Source organism: Portunus trituberculatus, chromosome 40 (assembly GCF_017591435.1).
Source record: "Portunus trituberculatus isolate SZX2019 chromosome 40, ASM1759143v1, whole genome shotgun sequence".
Classification (NCBI taxonomy): domain Eukaryota; kingdom Metazoa; phylum Arthropoda; class Malacostraca; order Decapoda; family Portunidae; genus Portunus; species Portunus trituberculatus.
In genome coordinates, this window is record NC_059294.1 from 13,237,604 (window position 1) to 13,253,987 (window position 16,384).

A 16,384-nucleotide genomic window follows, 5' to 3' on the forward strand; every position below is an offset into this window, starting at 1 on the left:
AGTAGGGCACTGCATTAAAATTTCCAACAATGATGGTCGATAAGTAAAAGAAAAAGCTCATTAGTAGCTACAGTGTGCTCAATACAGTTAAAAGTTTCTTGTTTTTAAGTCTATGAGAACTATTGGGGAAGGTGAGTGTGGTGGGCCTAGTACTTATAGCACTTCATTGAATAATGCATTAAGCAGTGTGACGGTGAAATTCCTTTCAGAATTCGATGACATTATGAAATCCTCGGCTCAATGTCCTGATTACGAGTACCAGTGCATGGACGGTACCTGCATCCCTTGGTCCTGGGTGTGTGACGGCATGGTTGACTGCTTCTGGTATGGCGACGACGAGTTTGACTGCTCGTCTGAGTCATCGTTCGAGTCCAGCTTCGCCACATCTCCAGAAATGAGCACGTTGCCTCCGACGGTCACGTGTAACAATCCCTTCGACTTCATCTACGATCGCTGCGTCCTGGTTGACCTGTTCACCACCACCACGTGGGACGAGGCGCGCTACTTCTGCCAAAGGTTCGGAGGCGACCTTGTGGTGCTGAGTGACATGAACTTCTACTCCAAGCTTCTGCACTACATGGCAGTTAGAGGTACATGAGAGAGAGAGAGAGAGAGAGAGAGAGAGAGAGAGAGAGAGAGAGAGAGAGAGAGAGAGAGAGAGAGAGAAAGAGAAAGAGAAAGAGAAAGAGAGAGAGAGAGAGAGAGAGAGAGAGAGAGAGAGAGAGAGAGAGAGATAATGGAGGCGTCCGTGTGCAGGTCTGGATGCCCACGATTACTGGGTAGGAGCAACTGACCAGGAGAAGGAGCGCATGTGGTTCTGGATCGACTCCACTCCTGTACAAATGGGACCCCCACTGTGGGCGCTGCATGGTTCCTACCAGAGCTACGAAATGGTGCGTTATCATCTTCCATGTTGCTTATCGTTTCCCTCTGGTATTGCATGGACGGTACTCTAATTTCTCTTATCCTCATAAAGCCTCGTCCATACGATCGAGCAATGTCCGCAGGCACAAGTGAGCAGTTTGCATGTTCACGGCCTTACCGCTTGTGCACGCTGGCAAACCAGGACAGTATTCGTGGCTTTATACTTTTGCTTGTGCGATTTCACCAGACCAAGCGTCACTGCCAGGCATACGAAGGATCCTATGGAAGTAAAGGGAAGTGATTGATGCTATTACAATAGTGATCCAACAAGTGTGTCTCTCCGCCTGCAAAATATTAATGGACTAGACATGATATTCTTCATTTAATAAAACTCTGTCTAGATTTTTGCTTGCTAAATCTGAAACTAGAACCATGCAAAGACCACTTACTCCACCTACCCCGCTCGGCTGTGACTGGCTTTCAGAATAAGTGTACAGTATTAGTAGTCAGTCTGTTTAAGGTGTCGATAGTGCGGACGCGGCTTCAGTCATAACGAACTCTAAGTATTTTTAAGGATCATAGGAAGATCATCCGAGTTACTTTTAGTAAATTATGTTAGATTTGGTTATTATAGATTGATTAGGTTAGGTTAGATTAAGTAAGGTTAAGTCATCAGATCTAATTCACCATCTTCTCTCCATGCCTGTCAGCCTGACCATCACAACACTAGCCATGCTCTCCGGTTTTCAGGAGCCTAGGTCGAACGAGGAATCATACCAGGACTGTGCTTTCTTGGACAAAGATCGATTTATGTACATGAGCGACATGAACTGTGATGCAAGATTGGCCGCCATCTGCCAACATCCTGGAGTCCCAGAGAGGAAAACCCAGAAAGAGATGATACATGAACTGGAAGATGCCTCAGACGAAAAGGAAATGTCCATCAAGAAGAGCGAGAGTAAGATAGCAGAGATGATGGAGGAAGAGATGATGGAAAAGAAGGAAAGATATGTGTCTGAAGAGGTGATAGAAGTAGAGGAGACGAACGAGAGTAAAGAGAAGATCGTATAGACAATAATGGAGGAGAGGAAGGGCACGAAGAAGGCAAGATATGCACCTGAAGAGAAGGGAAATGAAGTGGAAATGAAGGAGTAAGAACGGAATATTAAATAAACTCAGTGAAGTTCTTTTAATCCCTCTTTTTTTTCCTCGTAAGTACTTGCAATAATTGATTGTGGCGTTAGTGCTGTTAGTTGTTCAATATGACACTTTAGTATGCAAGAGGGGCACTGGTCAATGGCAACAAAGAAAAATCAATAAAAAATGGTTTCTTTTTTATTCTCTCAATGTCGTACGCCTTTTTCAACTCTCTCTCTCTCTCTCTCTCTCTCTCTCTCTCTCTCTCTCTCTCTCTCTCTCTCTCTCTCTCTCTCTCTCTCTCCCCACCTTGCAACTGTCTCCCCATTACCCAGACCTCTCTCTTCCTGCACCTCAAGGACACGGAAACATGATCAACAGGGTGGCAGGAAATTGTGTCTTGACCTGGCCGAAAGGGAGAAAGAGAAAGGGAAAGTTGTCTGGTCATCTCCCTGTCTTGTCTGTCTGTCTTCATCTGTCTGTCTGTCCATCCGTCCGTATCTCATTCGTTAAGATCTCATCCTGTGTTTGTGTGTGACTTTTCTTCTTCTTTCTTTCTCTTTTTCTTACTCTTTCTTTCTCTCCTTTTTCTCGAGATCTTGCTGTGCTGCGTAGGTAGTTTCTCTTGTTATTTATCCATCTATCTATTTTTTTTTTCTTTTCTTTGGCAGTACGGATTGTCTCACTCACCCTCAAAAAGGCTAACATTTGTCTACCTATCTTTGTCCGTCCAGCTGTTTATTTCTCTACTATTCTATCTATTTATCTAAGTACCTTTATTTCTATGACAGTGAGGATTATTTCATACCTCCCCACATTCATCTATCTACCTATCTATCCATCCATCCATCTATTTATCTATTTTTCCTTATTGTTTTCTTACAGTACAGATTATCTCATAACATTAAAAAATATATAAGGAATACTATACATAAAGAAATGGAACCACTGCCATACTCTGCATCTTCAGTTCTCTCTCTCTCTCTCTCTCTCTCTCTCTCTCTCTCTCTCTCTCTCTCTCTCTCTCTCTCTCTCTCTCTCTCTCTCAGGAATCTTTCATTTGCGATACTGAGACTTTCTATAAGGGCGCAGAATTCAATGATTACTTTGAGGAGGAAGTCTTAAAAAGGGTCATTAATTGTATTTTAAAAGTTCGAATTAAGAATCCTATTTATATACGGATCTGATTCATTACCGTCTATTATGTTCATTTGAATATTTCACCTGTCCATTTCCGTAAACATGAAAAAAGCTTTATTCGTATTTCATGTTTTTATTTTTATTGTGTTTGTTTGTTATCAATCTATCTAGGTTTGTATCTATTTATCTATCCTTGTACATATGTCTATCTATCTATCTATCTATCTATCTATCTAGTCATCCATCTCTCTATCTATCCATAATGAACACGCACTTCAGCAACATACATAGATTCAATATTCGTATTAGGAAAACTGCCTACGTAACTTTCCACCTGCTTCCTTCTTCACCAGTGTAAGTGAATGTGCATGAAACACTGAGGAATGAACTTTTTACGACGAGCAAGTGATGTCCTAGAAACTTTTGATTTCCTTCCTCTCAGATCAGCAGAAGTGAGCACAGTGATGCAGCAAGAACCATATTCCGAAATTTCTGTCCAGTAACTCCAATACATTCAAAACGCTCTAGCTGAAGTTACACCGTTTTGAGAGTATTTTCATGGTTCTAGTGGCAGATTAACAAGTCTTCTGCATTATCAACAGAAGAAACACTCCTGATAATCCGGCTAACCGAACCATCTCTGTGGCCTTGGAAAACAGTCGCGGTAAGAAAGCAAAGTGTTTCAAAATAAGAGACTAAAATATTGGGACTGATATCAACTCCTGGCACTCTCCCTTCCACCTGAGACGTGAGTGGCAAGCGTGTCAGGAGTGGAGCGAGCGTCAGGCAGCAATACTCAGGAGCACTCAGGGGAGGTGGACCAGGATGCATAATTGACGCGGGACGTGTTCCTCACATTACACCGTCGATATTTTTTCCGAGTCGTGACGTGTTTCTTAGCAATTCCTGCCCCCCTCACCCCCCGTGACGTGAGTTGTAAGGTAATTAATCCTGTAGCGCGCACTGTTGAACGAAAAATGAGACGTGAAATTACTAAAAAAGAAAGGAAAAAAACATACGATGCGAAATGACGTCGTGTAATTTAACTAATATGCAAGGATGTTTAATATACGGCGTGGAGAGCGAGGGATGCCTCAGGGAAGGGCAGGGAGGGGTGACATTCCTCGCGCCGCACCTTGGAACGTCATAACTAGCCAGGCTTACCTACGCCTTCCAAGACCATCCGAGCAATTAGCCTACAATTGTCATTCTGTTCATCTACCTGTATCTCTCTACGCACGCTGCCACCTGACACGAGCCACCTGTCATCGTGTCACTTGTCACCGAGGTGTCAAGATGTGCTGATGATTTAACGATTGCACTATCATTTGACACAGTTCCTTGATCATAAACCATTCTGAGACACTTTCTTTTATTATTCTACAGCATCACATCGGCTAAACAAAGGATGACCTACTCTTTTCATTGCCTTCTCTTTCCTGTAGATGTTGTGAACTTCTCCATATCGCAGTGAAGGATTTAATCGTTCATCAGAGGAACGGGAGCTGAAAAGGTTGACAGTTATGGTCTAAAAGATGAAATTAAGTCATATCGCTAAGGATGTGGTCTATCACTCGTTAATATTTCCTTACACCAAACTTTGATGCATACGATCATTTCGACTATTTCTACTATCTGATTTCAGTACATAAGATGTCAAGATTCCTCTCCTTGTCCACTAATAGCTGGTAAATTTACCCAAAGAACATTCAATCCACTAATTACATATCCTAATCTCTTCCTAAAGCTCCCTATTAACTCAACCTAAAAAAATTTAATACCTCAATATTTTTTTATGTAAGAGGGAAATCTGGCCAAGGGCAACATAAAACGAAAAAAAGGCCCACTTAGTTGCCAGTCCCCTTGCAGGTCCGAGAGAGTTAGCCAAAAACAAGGGATAAATGTGTTGAAACCTCCCTCAAATCTACTATACTCTGTCCCGCCACGCTATTTGAAAACCAGTATTTTCGTGCCAATTTTTAAACTTAATCGTGTCAATCTTAAACCTACTCCTCGGCATGCCTTACTTCTGCCTCTTGTACCAATACTCGAGCTAATAGTGTCACGTAAGAAAAAATCACAACACTTACAGTCTGCCTCTTGCTGAACATGAATCCCGGCCAGTCCTGACACCTGTGCTACATTCCCGAGGCGCCCTGGTCATGCTACAGAAGGCATCGAACCGGCTGTGGGTGATGCTCTATTTTGATGCCTGTGTACCGAACAGTAATGGACAGTGAGCTACATCCCGAGAAAATAGTGAGGCCCAGACTGTCTCGTCGTCCCGCCAGATGGCGTCAGGCTCAGACGAGATTGCTAAGTGGCTATTACCCAAGCGAGTGATAGGAGACGTAAGAACTGCTGGTAATTTCTGGAGGACACTTGCAGGTTTAGGATAGATTAGATTACTTTTTTTTCTTTTTATGCAGAAGGTGCTCTGGTCAAGGGAGAAAGATAAAAAAAAAAGGGGCGGCTAACTAAAAATGCCAGTCCCTGTATTTGACACCCGTACCTTTCTTCTATTTTGAGTAAGATCATCTCTGGTCAAAGGGAAAGGTGGGTGGCGGGAGTGCCCACTAAAGGTGCCAGTCCCTATATATGACATTAATAACCTAATCTAACCTAACCTAACCTAAATTGACCTAACTCATCTTTATCCAGCATTAAATAGCGTTATTTTTCTCCAGCAAAGTACTTACGTATGTACTAGAAGCAAAACAAAACTACAACTACTAATATTACTACAACTAACACCACCACTACAATCCCCCCTTTAATCCACCCTGTCCCACCATCACACACACTCACACACGTCAGCATCACCGTAAAGCCCCATCCACCAGGCACTCCCCATTAAACACGCACACACGCACAGTACCTTCAGTCAATACCTAATCGTTCTCTCCCTTCCAATCAATTTCCCAGATACACTCTACTCTTACCATCCTGAGAGAGAGAGAGAGAGAGAGAGAGAGAGAGAGATGGTATGGAACGCAGGAACGGACATACAGACAGACAGACAAACAGGCAGACAGGCAGGCAGGCAGGCAGACAGACAGACAGACAGAGACAAATTATACCTTGATGAGACCCATTCACACATCCCCGGGTTTGTTTACATATTCACCCTGTGGAGCGCTAATCTTATTCCGGCTCTGTAAGCTTTTCGTACCCAGCACACTCACTCGTTTGTTTCCTTATCCTTTTCTCTCTCTCTCTCTCTCTCTCTCTCTCTCTGCTGAAATAGCTTGTCAGAGGAAATAATTGCCACATCTTTCTATTTCTTTAAGTCTATGCAAAGAGTTTTTGTTTCACAGTTATTCACTTGCAATGTAGTTTAATAAACGGCATGCGTATGTAAATGCTTATGTACAATACTTGCATGCTTATGTATGTATGAATATGATGTTCATTAATATTGTATGTTCATTTATATGTACCTAAGTACATGATTCTACTAACGTTGCCTAATGTTATATAATTTTTTTTTTTTTTTTTTTACATTACAAGGGCACTGGCCAAGGGAAAACAAAGTGAAAAAAAAAAATCCCGCTGGTTGCCAGGCCCTGTTAAGAGGAAAGTAGAGAAAAAACAAAAAAATCTAAAAGGAGGGTCCAGTTAACGTAAGAGGTGTCTTGACACTCCTCTTTTGAAAGAGTTTAAGTCATAGGCAGGTGGAAATACAGACACAGGTAGAGAGTTCCAGAGTTTACCAGTGTAGGGAATGAAGGAGTGAAGATACTGGTTAACTCTTGCATTAGGAAGATGGACAGAATAGGGATGAGAAGAAGTAGAGAGTCTTGTGCAGCGAGGCCGCAGGAGGGGAAGGCATGCAGTTAGCAAGTTCAGAAGAGCAGACAGCATGAAAACAGCGGTAGAAGACAGATAAAGATGCAACATTGCGGCGGTGACTTAAAGAATCAAGACAGTCAGTTAGAGGAGAAGAGTTGATAAGACGAAAAGCTTTAGATTCCACCTTGTTTAGTAAAGCTGTGTGTGGATCCCCCAGACATGAGAGCCATACTCCATACACGGGCGGATAAGGCCCTTGTACAGAGCAAGCAGCTGGGAGGGAGAGAAAATGGACGAAGACGCCATAGGACACCTAACTTCTTGGAAGCTGATTTAGCAAGAGTAGAGATGTGAAATTTCCAGTTTAGATTTTTAGTGAAGGATAGACCGAGTGTGTTTAATGTAGAGGAGAGGGAAGTTGAGTGTTATTGAAGAAGAGAGGATAGTTGTCTGGAAGGTTATGTCGAGTAGATAGTTGTAGAAATTGAGTTTTTGAGGCATTGAACAAAACCAGGTTTTCTCTGCCCCAATCAGAAACAAGTGAAAGATCAGAAGTTAGGCGTCCTATAGCATCTCGCCTTGAGTCATTTAATTGTTGTTGGGTTGGGCGTCTGTTGAACGCTGTTGAATAATGCAGGGTGGTATCATCAGCATAGGAGTGGATAGGGCATTGAGTCAGATTTAGGAGATCATTGATGAATAATAGAAAGAGAGTGGGTGATAGGACAGAACCCTGTGGAACACCACTGTTGATAGTTTTAGGGAAGAACAGTGACCGTCTACTACAGCAGCAATAGAACGATCGGAAAGGAAACTGGAGATGAAGGTACAGAGAGAAGGATAGAATCCGTAGGAGGGTAGTTTAGAAATTAAAGATTTGTGCCAGACTCTATCGAAGGCTTTCGATATGTCAAGGCCGACAGCAAAGGTTTCACCGAAGTCCCTAAAGAGGATGACCAAGATTCAGTTAGGAAAGTAAGAAGATCACCAGTAGATCTGCCTTTACGGAAACCATACTGGCAATCAGAGAGAAGGTTGTGAGCTGATAGATGCCTCATTATCTTCCTATTAAGGATAGACTCAAAGGCTTTAGAAAGGCAGGAAATCAAAGCTATAGGGCGGTAGTTAGAAGGATTGGAGTGGTCACCTTTTTTAGGGACAGGTTGAATGTGAGCAAACTTCCAGCAAGAAGGATAAATAGAAGTAGAGACACAGATGAAAGAGTTTGACCAGGCAGTGAGCGAGTTCGGAAGCACAGTTTTTGAGAACAACAGGAGGGACTCCATCCGGACCGTAAGCCTTCCGAGAATCAAGGCCAGAGAGGGCCAGGAAAACGTCTTTATAAAGAATTTTAATTTTAGGGATGAAGTAGTCAGAGGGTGGAGGAGTAGGAGGAATATGCCCAGAATCATCCAAAGTTGAGTTGGTAGCAAAGGTTTGAGCGAAGAGTTCAGCTTTAGAAAAGAAGAGACAGCTGTAGAGCCATCTGGATGAAGTAAAGGAGGGAAAGACGAAGAAGTAAAGTTGTTAGAGATATTATTGGCTAGATGCCAGAAATCTCGAGAGGAGTTAGAATTGGAAAGACTTTGACATTTTCTATTGATGAAAGAGTTTTTAGTAAGTTGGAGAATAGATTTGGCATGATTACGGGCAGAAATATATAGGGCATGAGTTTCAGCAGTTGGATGGCTACGGAACCGTTTGTGAGCCGCCTCTCTATCATTGACAGCACGAGAACAAGCAGAGTTAAACCAAGGCTTTTTAGCTTTAGGGTTAGAGAAAGTATGAGGAATGTATAGCTCCATGCCAGAGATAATCACCTCTGTTATGCGCTCGGCACAAAGAGAAGGATCTCTGACATGAAAACAATAATCATCCCAAGGAAATCAGAATAGTACTGCCTTAGTTCCTCCCACTTAGCAGAGTTAAAATGCCAGAAGCACCTCCGCTTAGGCGGGTCCTGAGGCTGCACTGGAGTGATAGAACTGGTAACGGAAATTAGATTGTGGTCGGAGGAGCCCAACGGAGAGGAAAGTTTAACAGAGTAAGCAGAAGGGTTGGAGGTTAGGAAAAGATCAAGAATGTTGGGCGTGTCTCCAAGGCGGTCAGGAATACGGGTAGGGAACTTCACTAGCTGCTCTAGGTCATGAAGGATAGCAAAGTTGAAGGTTTGTTCACCAGGTTGGTCAGTGAAAGAAGATGAAAGCCAAAGCTGGTGGTGAACATTGAAATCCCTAAAATGGAGATCTCAGCAAAAGGAAAGTGAGATAAGATGTGCTCCACCTTGGAAGTCAAATAGTCAAAGAATTTTACATAGTCAGAGGAATTAGGTGAGAGGTATACAGCACAGATGAATTTAGTTAGAGAGTGACATTGAAGTCTTAGCCAGATGGTAGAAAATTCTGAAGATTCAAGATTGTGGGCACGAGAGCAAGTGGTGTCGTTACGCACGTATGCGCAACATCCAGCTTTGGATTGAAAATGAGGATAGAGCAAGTAGGAGGGAACAGAAAAGGGGCTGCTGTCAGTAGTCACAGACAACTGTGTTTCAGTTAGGAAGAGAAGATGAGGTTTAGTAGAGGAGAGGTGGTGTTCCACAGATTGAAAATTAGAACGAAGGCCACGAATGTTGCAGAAATTGATAGTGAAAGTATTAGATGAAGTGTCAAGACACCCAAGGTCGACAGCAGAGGGGCAGTCCGACCTGGGGACATTTATGGTCCCCTCCCCAGAGGGGGACTCCGAGGCAGGGCGTGGTGAAGCCATTATTAAATTTTGATTTGAAGAGAGTGTAAAAGTGTAAGGTGTTGTAGTGTAGTGTAGGAAGTAGTAGAAGTTGTCTTTAGAGGGCAGGCTGCAGCTGCTCAATTGTATAAATGAGACCACAAAGGGAACCGGGAAGAGAGGACACGGGGAATCACTCAATCTGCAGCACTGCCTACATCCCCGTAAGTACCTCTCCTGGAGTATTCCACCGGGCGGCAGGTGACTACTGCCTACTCCAATGGTTATATAAACGTATACGTATTTATGTTATCGGTGATGAGTGGCTTCGGTAACGTCTGCCAGCTATGTACGTAAATATGTTGATAGGTCTGTATAAGAGCTCCGGTTCAACAGACCTAGGCTTTCTGGTTAATATGTGTATTTGTTTCTACTCGACTTTGTAAAATAGAGGCCAATAAACAGGTCAAGTCAAACTCTCTCTCTCTCTCTCTCTCTCACCTACCTATCTATGTTTGGTTAAGGTCTATAGCACCTGTTAGGCACACTTGAAGAGTGTATGGGAAACGCTGTTCAGCTTCGCCCATTAGTGGCGCAGGTAATTTTATTTATAGTGGTACCCATATTAGGGCCCATATCACCACCAATGCTCATCTTGGGTGTAACCACCTAGCATCATGTAGGTAACTTTAAACCACTCGATAAATGGCAAAGTGTTTAAGGCTGTAAGTGGTGGGATTCGAACCCACGAGCGGACGTCTGCCCGATCCCACGCTCACCACCTTATCCACTACGCCAACGCCTCCCTGTATGTCTTTCTATTTACGTACATCACTATCTATATGCCTATTTATCTATCCATCTATACCATCTCCCTTTTCCACAACTTACTACATGGACAAAAGCGCCACACCTTCAGGAGCCATCAGGCTGTGGTTACGTCCGAGTCACGCAAGTGATGTGACTTTTCAACCATCCAGGCGCAGCAGTCGTCTATAACCCGGTATCGTATTTGCACAAAGTTTCCTCGTGCATCAAGTATTTTGCCCACTATCTCCACTTCGTCTTCACATCAGAGGTTCGTTAATCCATTTACTCATTTTTCTTTTACTTTTTTTTCATCAGTTTTCATCGCGCGTCTATGCAAATATAAGTGCTTCTTGAATCTTGTAAGTGCTTCATGAATCCTAACGTATCGATAAATTGTATAAAAATATAAATGGATTTGATAGAAAAGAAGCATAATTCCGTTCGCCGATATTGGAAAATAAAACGCTGTAAATCTTGAACATTTTGCCAGAAGGACATCCTGCATTCTTCTTCCCCTGCACTTCTTAAAAAACAAGATTCTTAAACTTTCTCCATCTCTTGGAAAACCAATACATATTGCTGAATAAAGCTGCAAACAGCCATCACTGAAAACTTTTGATAAATGCGGACAATATCACCCCCCCAACCTTGGACCACAAATAACCTCCACTACATTTCATAATAATCATGAAAAACTCTCAGGGCAACACTAACAACTTGAACTAGATTTCAATACAGTCATGAAAACACTCTTGAAACACTAATGATTTTACTACAATCATGAAAACACCTTCATAAATACCAATTACTTCCTCCAGCTATCACCGTAAACATAAAAACACCATTATAAACATTAACAACTTCCACCAGAGAGTAAACACTAACAACTTCCACTGAACCCTCTCCCACTGAGAAAACAATCCATGACAATACGATTCCAATGTCAGATGAACACTTGAATTATACCAATAGATGGAATGACACGTAAATTATTAAACTGACACATGCAACAGTAAAGTATGAGCCACCAACAATATACCCTCGTTAAAGTGAAATCCGATGCTGAATACCAGTGCTTTAAATAACCATACAATCCGCAAAACAAAACACATTCACCGATACGTTATGATCAGTATCCATGTTGTATCTGTAAACCAATGTAACGCAACACGCGGCTACAATGTACATGAAAATAAGCCAGTGAGGATTATATTTAGATGAGAATACAAGCCATTTACCAATAGTTGTGAAAGCCGATTGTATAGTGCCACGGTTATGATGCAAGATAGATGCTGCATTAGCGCTGGAAGGAAGAAGAGGCTTACGCGAGCGCCTTCAGAAGCCATTAGTAACTCTTAGCTTAGCAAACTTTTCTCCCGGAGTAAAGATTGACGCTTGTCTTCCCTTGGGGAGCTGGGTGGCGTAGTTGGTTAAAGCGGCTCGTGTTCGAATCCTTGCCAAACGTAGTTACTCAGTGGGAGATGTAGCGTACTCCGTTAACCCTAACGGTGCCATATGACCTAAGTTGTTGTGGCGCCTAATGGAATAATTTCCATTTTTTCCTCCCTTGCTGTGGTGATAATGAAGAAGAACAAGAACAAGAACAAGAACAAAACAAGAAGAAGAAGAAGAAGAAGAAGAAGAAGAAGAAGAAGAAGAAGAAGAAAAGAAGAAATAAAAGAAGAAGACGATTTTTATTGTTATTGTTGTCGCTACTGTTACGTTCTCTCATTACCCAACAGACCTTTCAGAATAAACATTTCGCACCAGCTAAGCCTAATAATTCACATGATTGACCCTGGTTACTGAGAGAGAGAGAGAGAGAGAGAGAGAGAGAGAGAGAGAGAGATGTATGCAAGGCCGTGCTGTTCGTAAATCCTAAGTGCCCTCGATATTAGTGTGGAAATGATAAAGTCTAGCGTTATTACACCTCTTAAATAACAGAGGAACAATAAACTGCACTGCAAGCACCATACCCACCCATACTATTCCCATTCCCCGCCCCCCTACGGGAAGGTACCTTTCACCCAGCAATAACATCCGCTGGCAGCCTATTCCCTACAATAAAGGAACACAAACATGCTGAACAAACTGAATAGGGTATGTCGTTGTTGTTATCATTAACTCCTTCAGTACCATGACACGTTTCCTTATTCACTCTGGTTACTATTTGGTGATTTTATACAGCTTTAGAAAATTACGTTGGGATTAAAATAGTAAAGACTCTGGCCATTAAACTTCTGACCACCATAGCCCCTTCCTAATGTAAATGAAATCGTTTTATCATACTTAAAACTAAAATTAAAAATGCGTCCCAGTGCTGAAGGGGGTTAAGGAAGCGAGGATCTTTTACTAGGAAGCCCTATGAGCCCTGTGGACGGTCTGAATAGGGTACTGCCGAAGTGTTGCCATTGAGCTTAACAACTGTTTGGTACCTACAAGTATTAGCAAGATTGGTGTTTGGCTAACTATCCTTTAAATATCAACAGTCTGATGATGATGATAATGATGGTGAATGGCGAAATTGAACCACTGTAAAGCAGAAATCCCCTTCCTCTTTGGCTTCTGCTGCCTCCCAACACACATTCCCAGCCTTATCTGCTAAACACCCACAAACAAACCACTATCTCCTCACCTGACGGGCCGCCACTTTCACAGCACCTTTCTGACACTCCACTTCATACACTGGTAGCTCATGTAACACACAAAGGAATGTACGAGATCTGAGTAAATAAATTTCACCAAGTAAACACACATGCAATAACTCAAACCTCACTCGCAGGCCGTGGTGTTCGAAGTATTGCCCGAAGATAGTAGGTAAATAACATCATTATATTGTTGACTTTGTTATGATTGTAGGAAATCCAGATGCACAAAAATAAAGATGTATTCATTACAAGACGTTAATCAAATTCAGTAATAACATTCAGGAACTGATTTAACAATGTGATTAATGAACAGTGACCCGAATTAGGCTAGTAATACGAAGTCTTTACTATTATTTTTCCTCAGTTAGGCATATATAGCTTCATGTCACGTCAATATTTGATGTAATGATAACGCTAATTTACCATTGTATGTAACTGATATGATAATTTTTGCTGTTCCCTTTCTAAGGACAAACTATGATCAAACTGTTCGAACGTCTGTCCTTAACCTCGTCTTCGGATATCATTTCATCTCGTTTTTTTTTTTTTTTCCAGTGCTATAATAATGCATGATAATAAAGTCTTTAATTGTTTGTTATGCATTTTTTCAAATTTTATTCCATTCCTAAAGATTAAATTGTTCATAAAGATTAAATTGACAAATTTTTCGATAGTCTTGCAAGAATCTTGTCTTTGGCTCGTAAACTTGATATGAGTAAGCAAGTATTTTTGTAATAATCATGATAGAAAATATTTGAATAATCAGTAAAATGGAAGAAGTTAAGCAGATATATTTCTATAAGATCACAGATTGAATTTATAGAATAGAGCTCAAAAAAGTATCAACGAGACTAAAAATTCGAACAAGAGAGTGAGAGAGTGAGAGGAGGACACAAATCACAAGTGTCGAAATACACATATTTTCCTAATATTTCCAACCAGAGATCCCTGCGGGATATACATACACTCACTAGCTATGTTCTTCACTGCATTCCCTCACGGTGTCACCAGAGTCTGCCTCATACTACGCAGTGGTGGTGAAATGCAGTCGTCATACCATTAATCCATTACTTTCTGGCCTTAGATTGGCAACTGTTACAGCCTTGCACCCCCTGGAACCTTTCTTTACAGCTGATTTCAAGCATGTAAACGTTTTTCTTCACGAATGTCTCACTTTTTTTTATATCTTTCCTGCAAAGCGTTCAATAATACAACATCTGAACTTTGCACAAACATCTATTTAATTTCTATTAGTTAGTAGATAAAATATAATTGTTGGAGGACTAAGCAGATAATACTATTCTTTGATACCATCTAGAATTTGATGATATTGCAGTGTTTCCTTGTGCGAGGCGTTGGACACAGGCAGTGAGCATTGAAATGAAGGCAACAACATTCCAGCTAAGGGAAGGCCGTCTACTATAAAAGGACTGTGACCAGTTCTCACATTGCATCCCTCAGTCAGGCTCGCCTCTCCTCATCTATCTGGTAAGTGATGTCTCATATTTGTCGTTAATGTATATCTAGCCGAATTTAACAGAGATTTGATTGCCAGAGAGAGAGAGAGAGAGAGAGAGAGAGAGAGAGAGAGAGAGAGAGAGAGAGAGAAACAGAAAGTTTCGTTCATCAAAATTAAACGAGCTTGATTTTTATTTTTTACATTTGCCATTACAATTTTCATTTACTGGCAATGCCTGGTGTTGCCAATCAAAAGTATTGTGTGCAAAGTGAAATGCACGTGGCGGGTGGAGGTGGGCAGGGTAATGTGATACGTCCATCGAACGTTTCTGGGTGGCGCTGTTTCCCTTTTGATTTTATTTGTTCATGTATTCATTCAACATTAAGTGAATAAAGGGAAACATTTGATATCCCCGTAACATCAATGCGGCGGAAGGAGAGAGAGGAGGGGCGATGACACGGAGAGGAACGTAAACAGCACACAGGGCAAAGGGAAAAAAATCCAGAGAGGTTAGCGAGACAACTCATTTGCCAGATGACGGCTTGGAATCTATACTGGTCACCTGCAATGTCGTTATTTTTAACTCCAGGAAAGTTTTATGTGTGGATCTCCCTGACTCGAGTATGAACATTTTAATCGCAGGGAAGGAAAGTTGGCCTTGGAAAAATGTTAGAGACGAGATGGCGAATAGATGGAAGGCGGCAAGAGAAATGGAAAATGCGAAGTCGAGCAAGATGGATATAAAATCAGGTAGAAAGAGAGAGAGAGAGAGAGAGAGAGAGAGAGAGAGAGAGAGAGAGAGAGAGAGTGTGCTTGGAAGGAAAGAATCAGTGTGGAATAAACAAAAGGGACATGAGTGAGAAAGGAAAGATTAGAAGAAAACTGAGGGAAGAAATTAACCAGAGAGAGAGAGAGAGAGAGAGAGAGAGAGAGAGAGAGAGAGAGAGAGAGAGATGATAAAATGGCAGTGTCCACCAGCCTGCCATCCACCTGACAATGACAGTGCCTACAGGAGTGGAGGAAAATAGTATGCCTGACAGTGACAGTGAAACACAGTGACGTGGGATGTGCGTGTGCCTGACATGACAGTGCTGATTAGTGGCGAGGGAGGTGCGCAGCTGACAGTGACAGTGTTATGACACCCTCGCTCACAATGCCGTCCCCGGGAGCAGCTTTAGAATGAGCGTCACATGCCAGTGCACGCTCTTAGCTCACGAACTCAGCTCCAACTGTAAACATACTTATGTGTAAAATATGTACGTTATGTGCATTAAGTTTAAATAAAAGAGAGAGAGAGAGAGAGAGAGAGAGAGAGAGAGAGAGAGAGAGAATTTCGAAATGCGTGAAAGATATTTCTGGAGGGATTTGAAAGAGAAAGAGAAGAAGCTGAAGAAAAGGAAGTAAAAATACAATAAAAAGAAGAAAAAATATCGAGGAAGGAAAGGAAAGAATGAAAAGTGAAAAGAGAAAGACGAGGGCATCCTTAAAGAGAAGAATGGAAAGAGAAGAAATATCAGAGGAGAGAATCGGGGAAATGGAGAAGACGAAGAAAGAGGAGAATGAAAACTTGGACAAGATGAAGTGGAGAGAAATTTGAAATCCTGCATTATTCGAAGACGTTGTGAATAAAGACAAAAGTTGGAGAATATCGAACATAGATACGTCTTTAGTTTATTATTATCATTATCATTATTATTATTCCTCTTTCTTCTTCTTTCTCTTCTTTTTCTTCTTTTCTTTCTTCTTCTTCTTTTCTCCTCGTTCCTTCTTCTTCTTTTCTTTTCCCTTCTTCTTTTCTTCTCCTTCCTTC

At 41.7% G+C, this 16,384-nt stretch overlaps 1 protein-coding gene across 1 annotated transcript in view; it reads left to right on the plus strand.

The window, feature by feature from the left end:
* LOC123516232 (low-density lipoprotein receptor-related protein 1B-like) overlaps window positions 1-2,051 on the plus strand; it is a 3,331-nt gene extending 1,280 nt beyond the window's left edge. Inside the window, exons 3-5 of the mRNA XM_045275453.1 lie at window positions 210-590; window positions 757-893; window positions 1,615-2,051. Coding sequence (XP_045131388.1) covers window positions 210-590; window positions 757-893; window positions 1,615-1,935 — 839 coding nt within the window. The 3' untranslated portion in view covers window positions 1,936-2,051. The remainder of the gene's footprint in view (window positions 1-209; window positions 591-756; window positions 894-1,614) is intronic.
* Window positions 2,052-16,384: the final 14,333 nt, after the last annotated feature.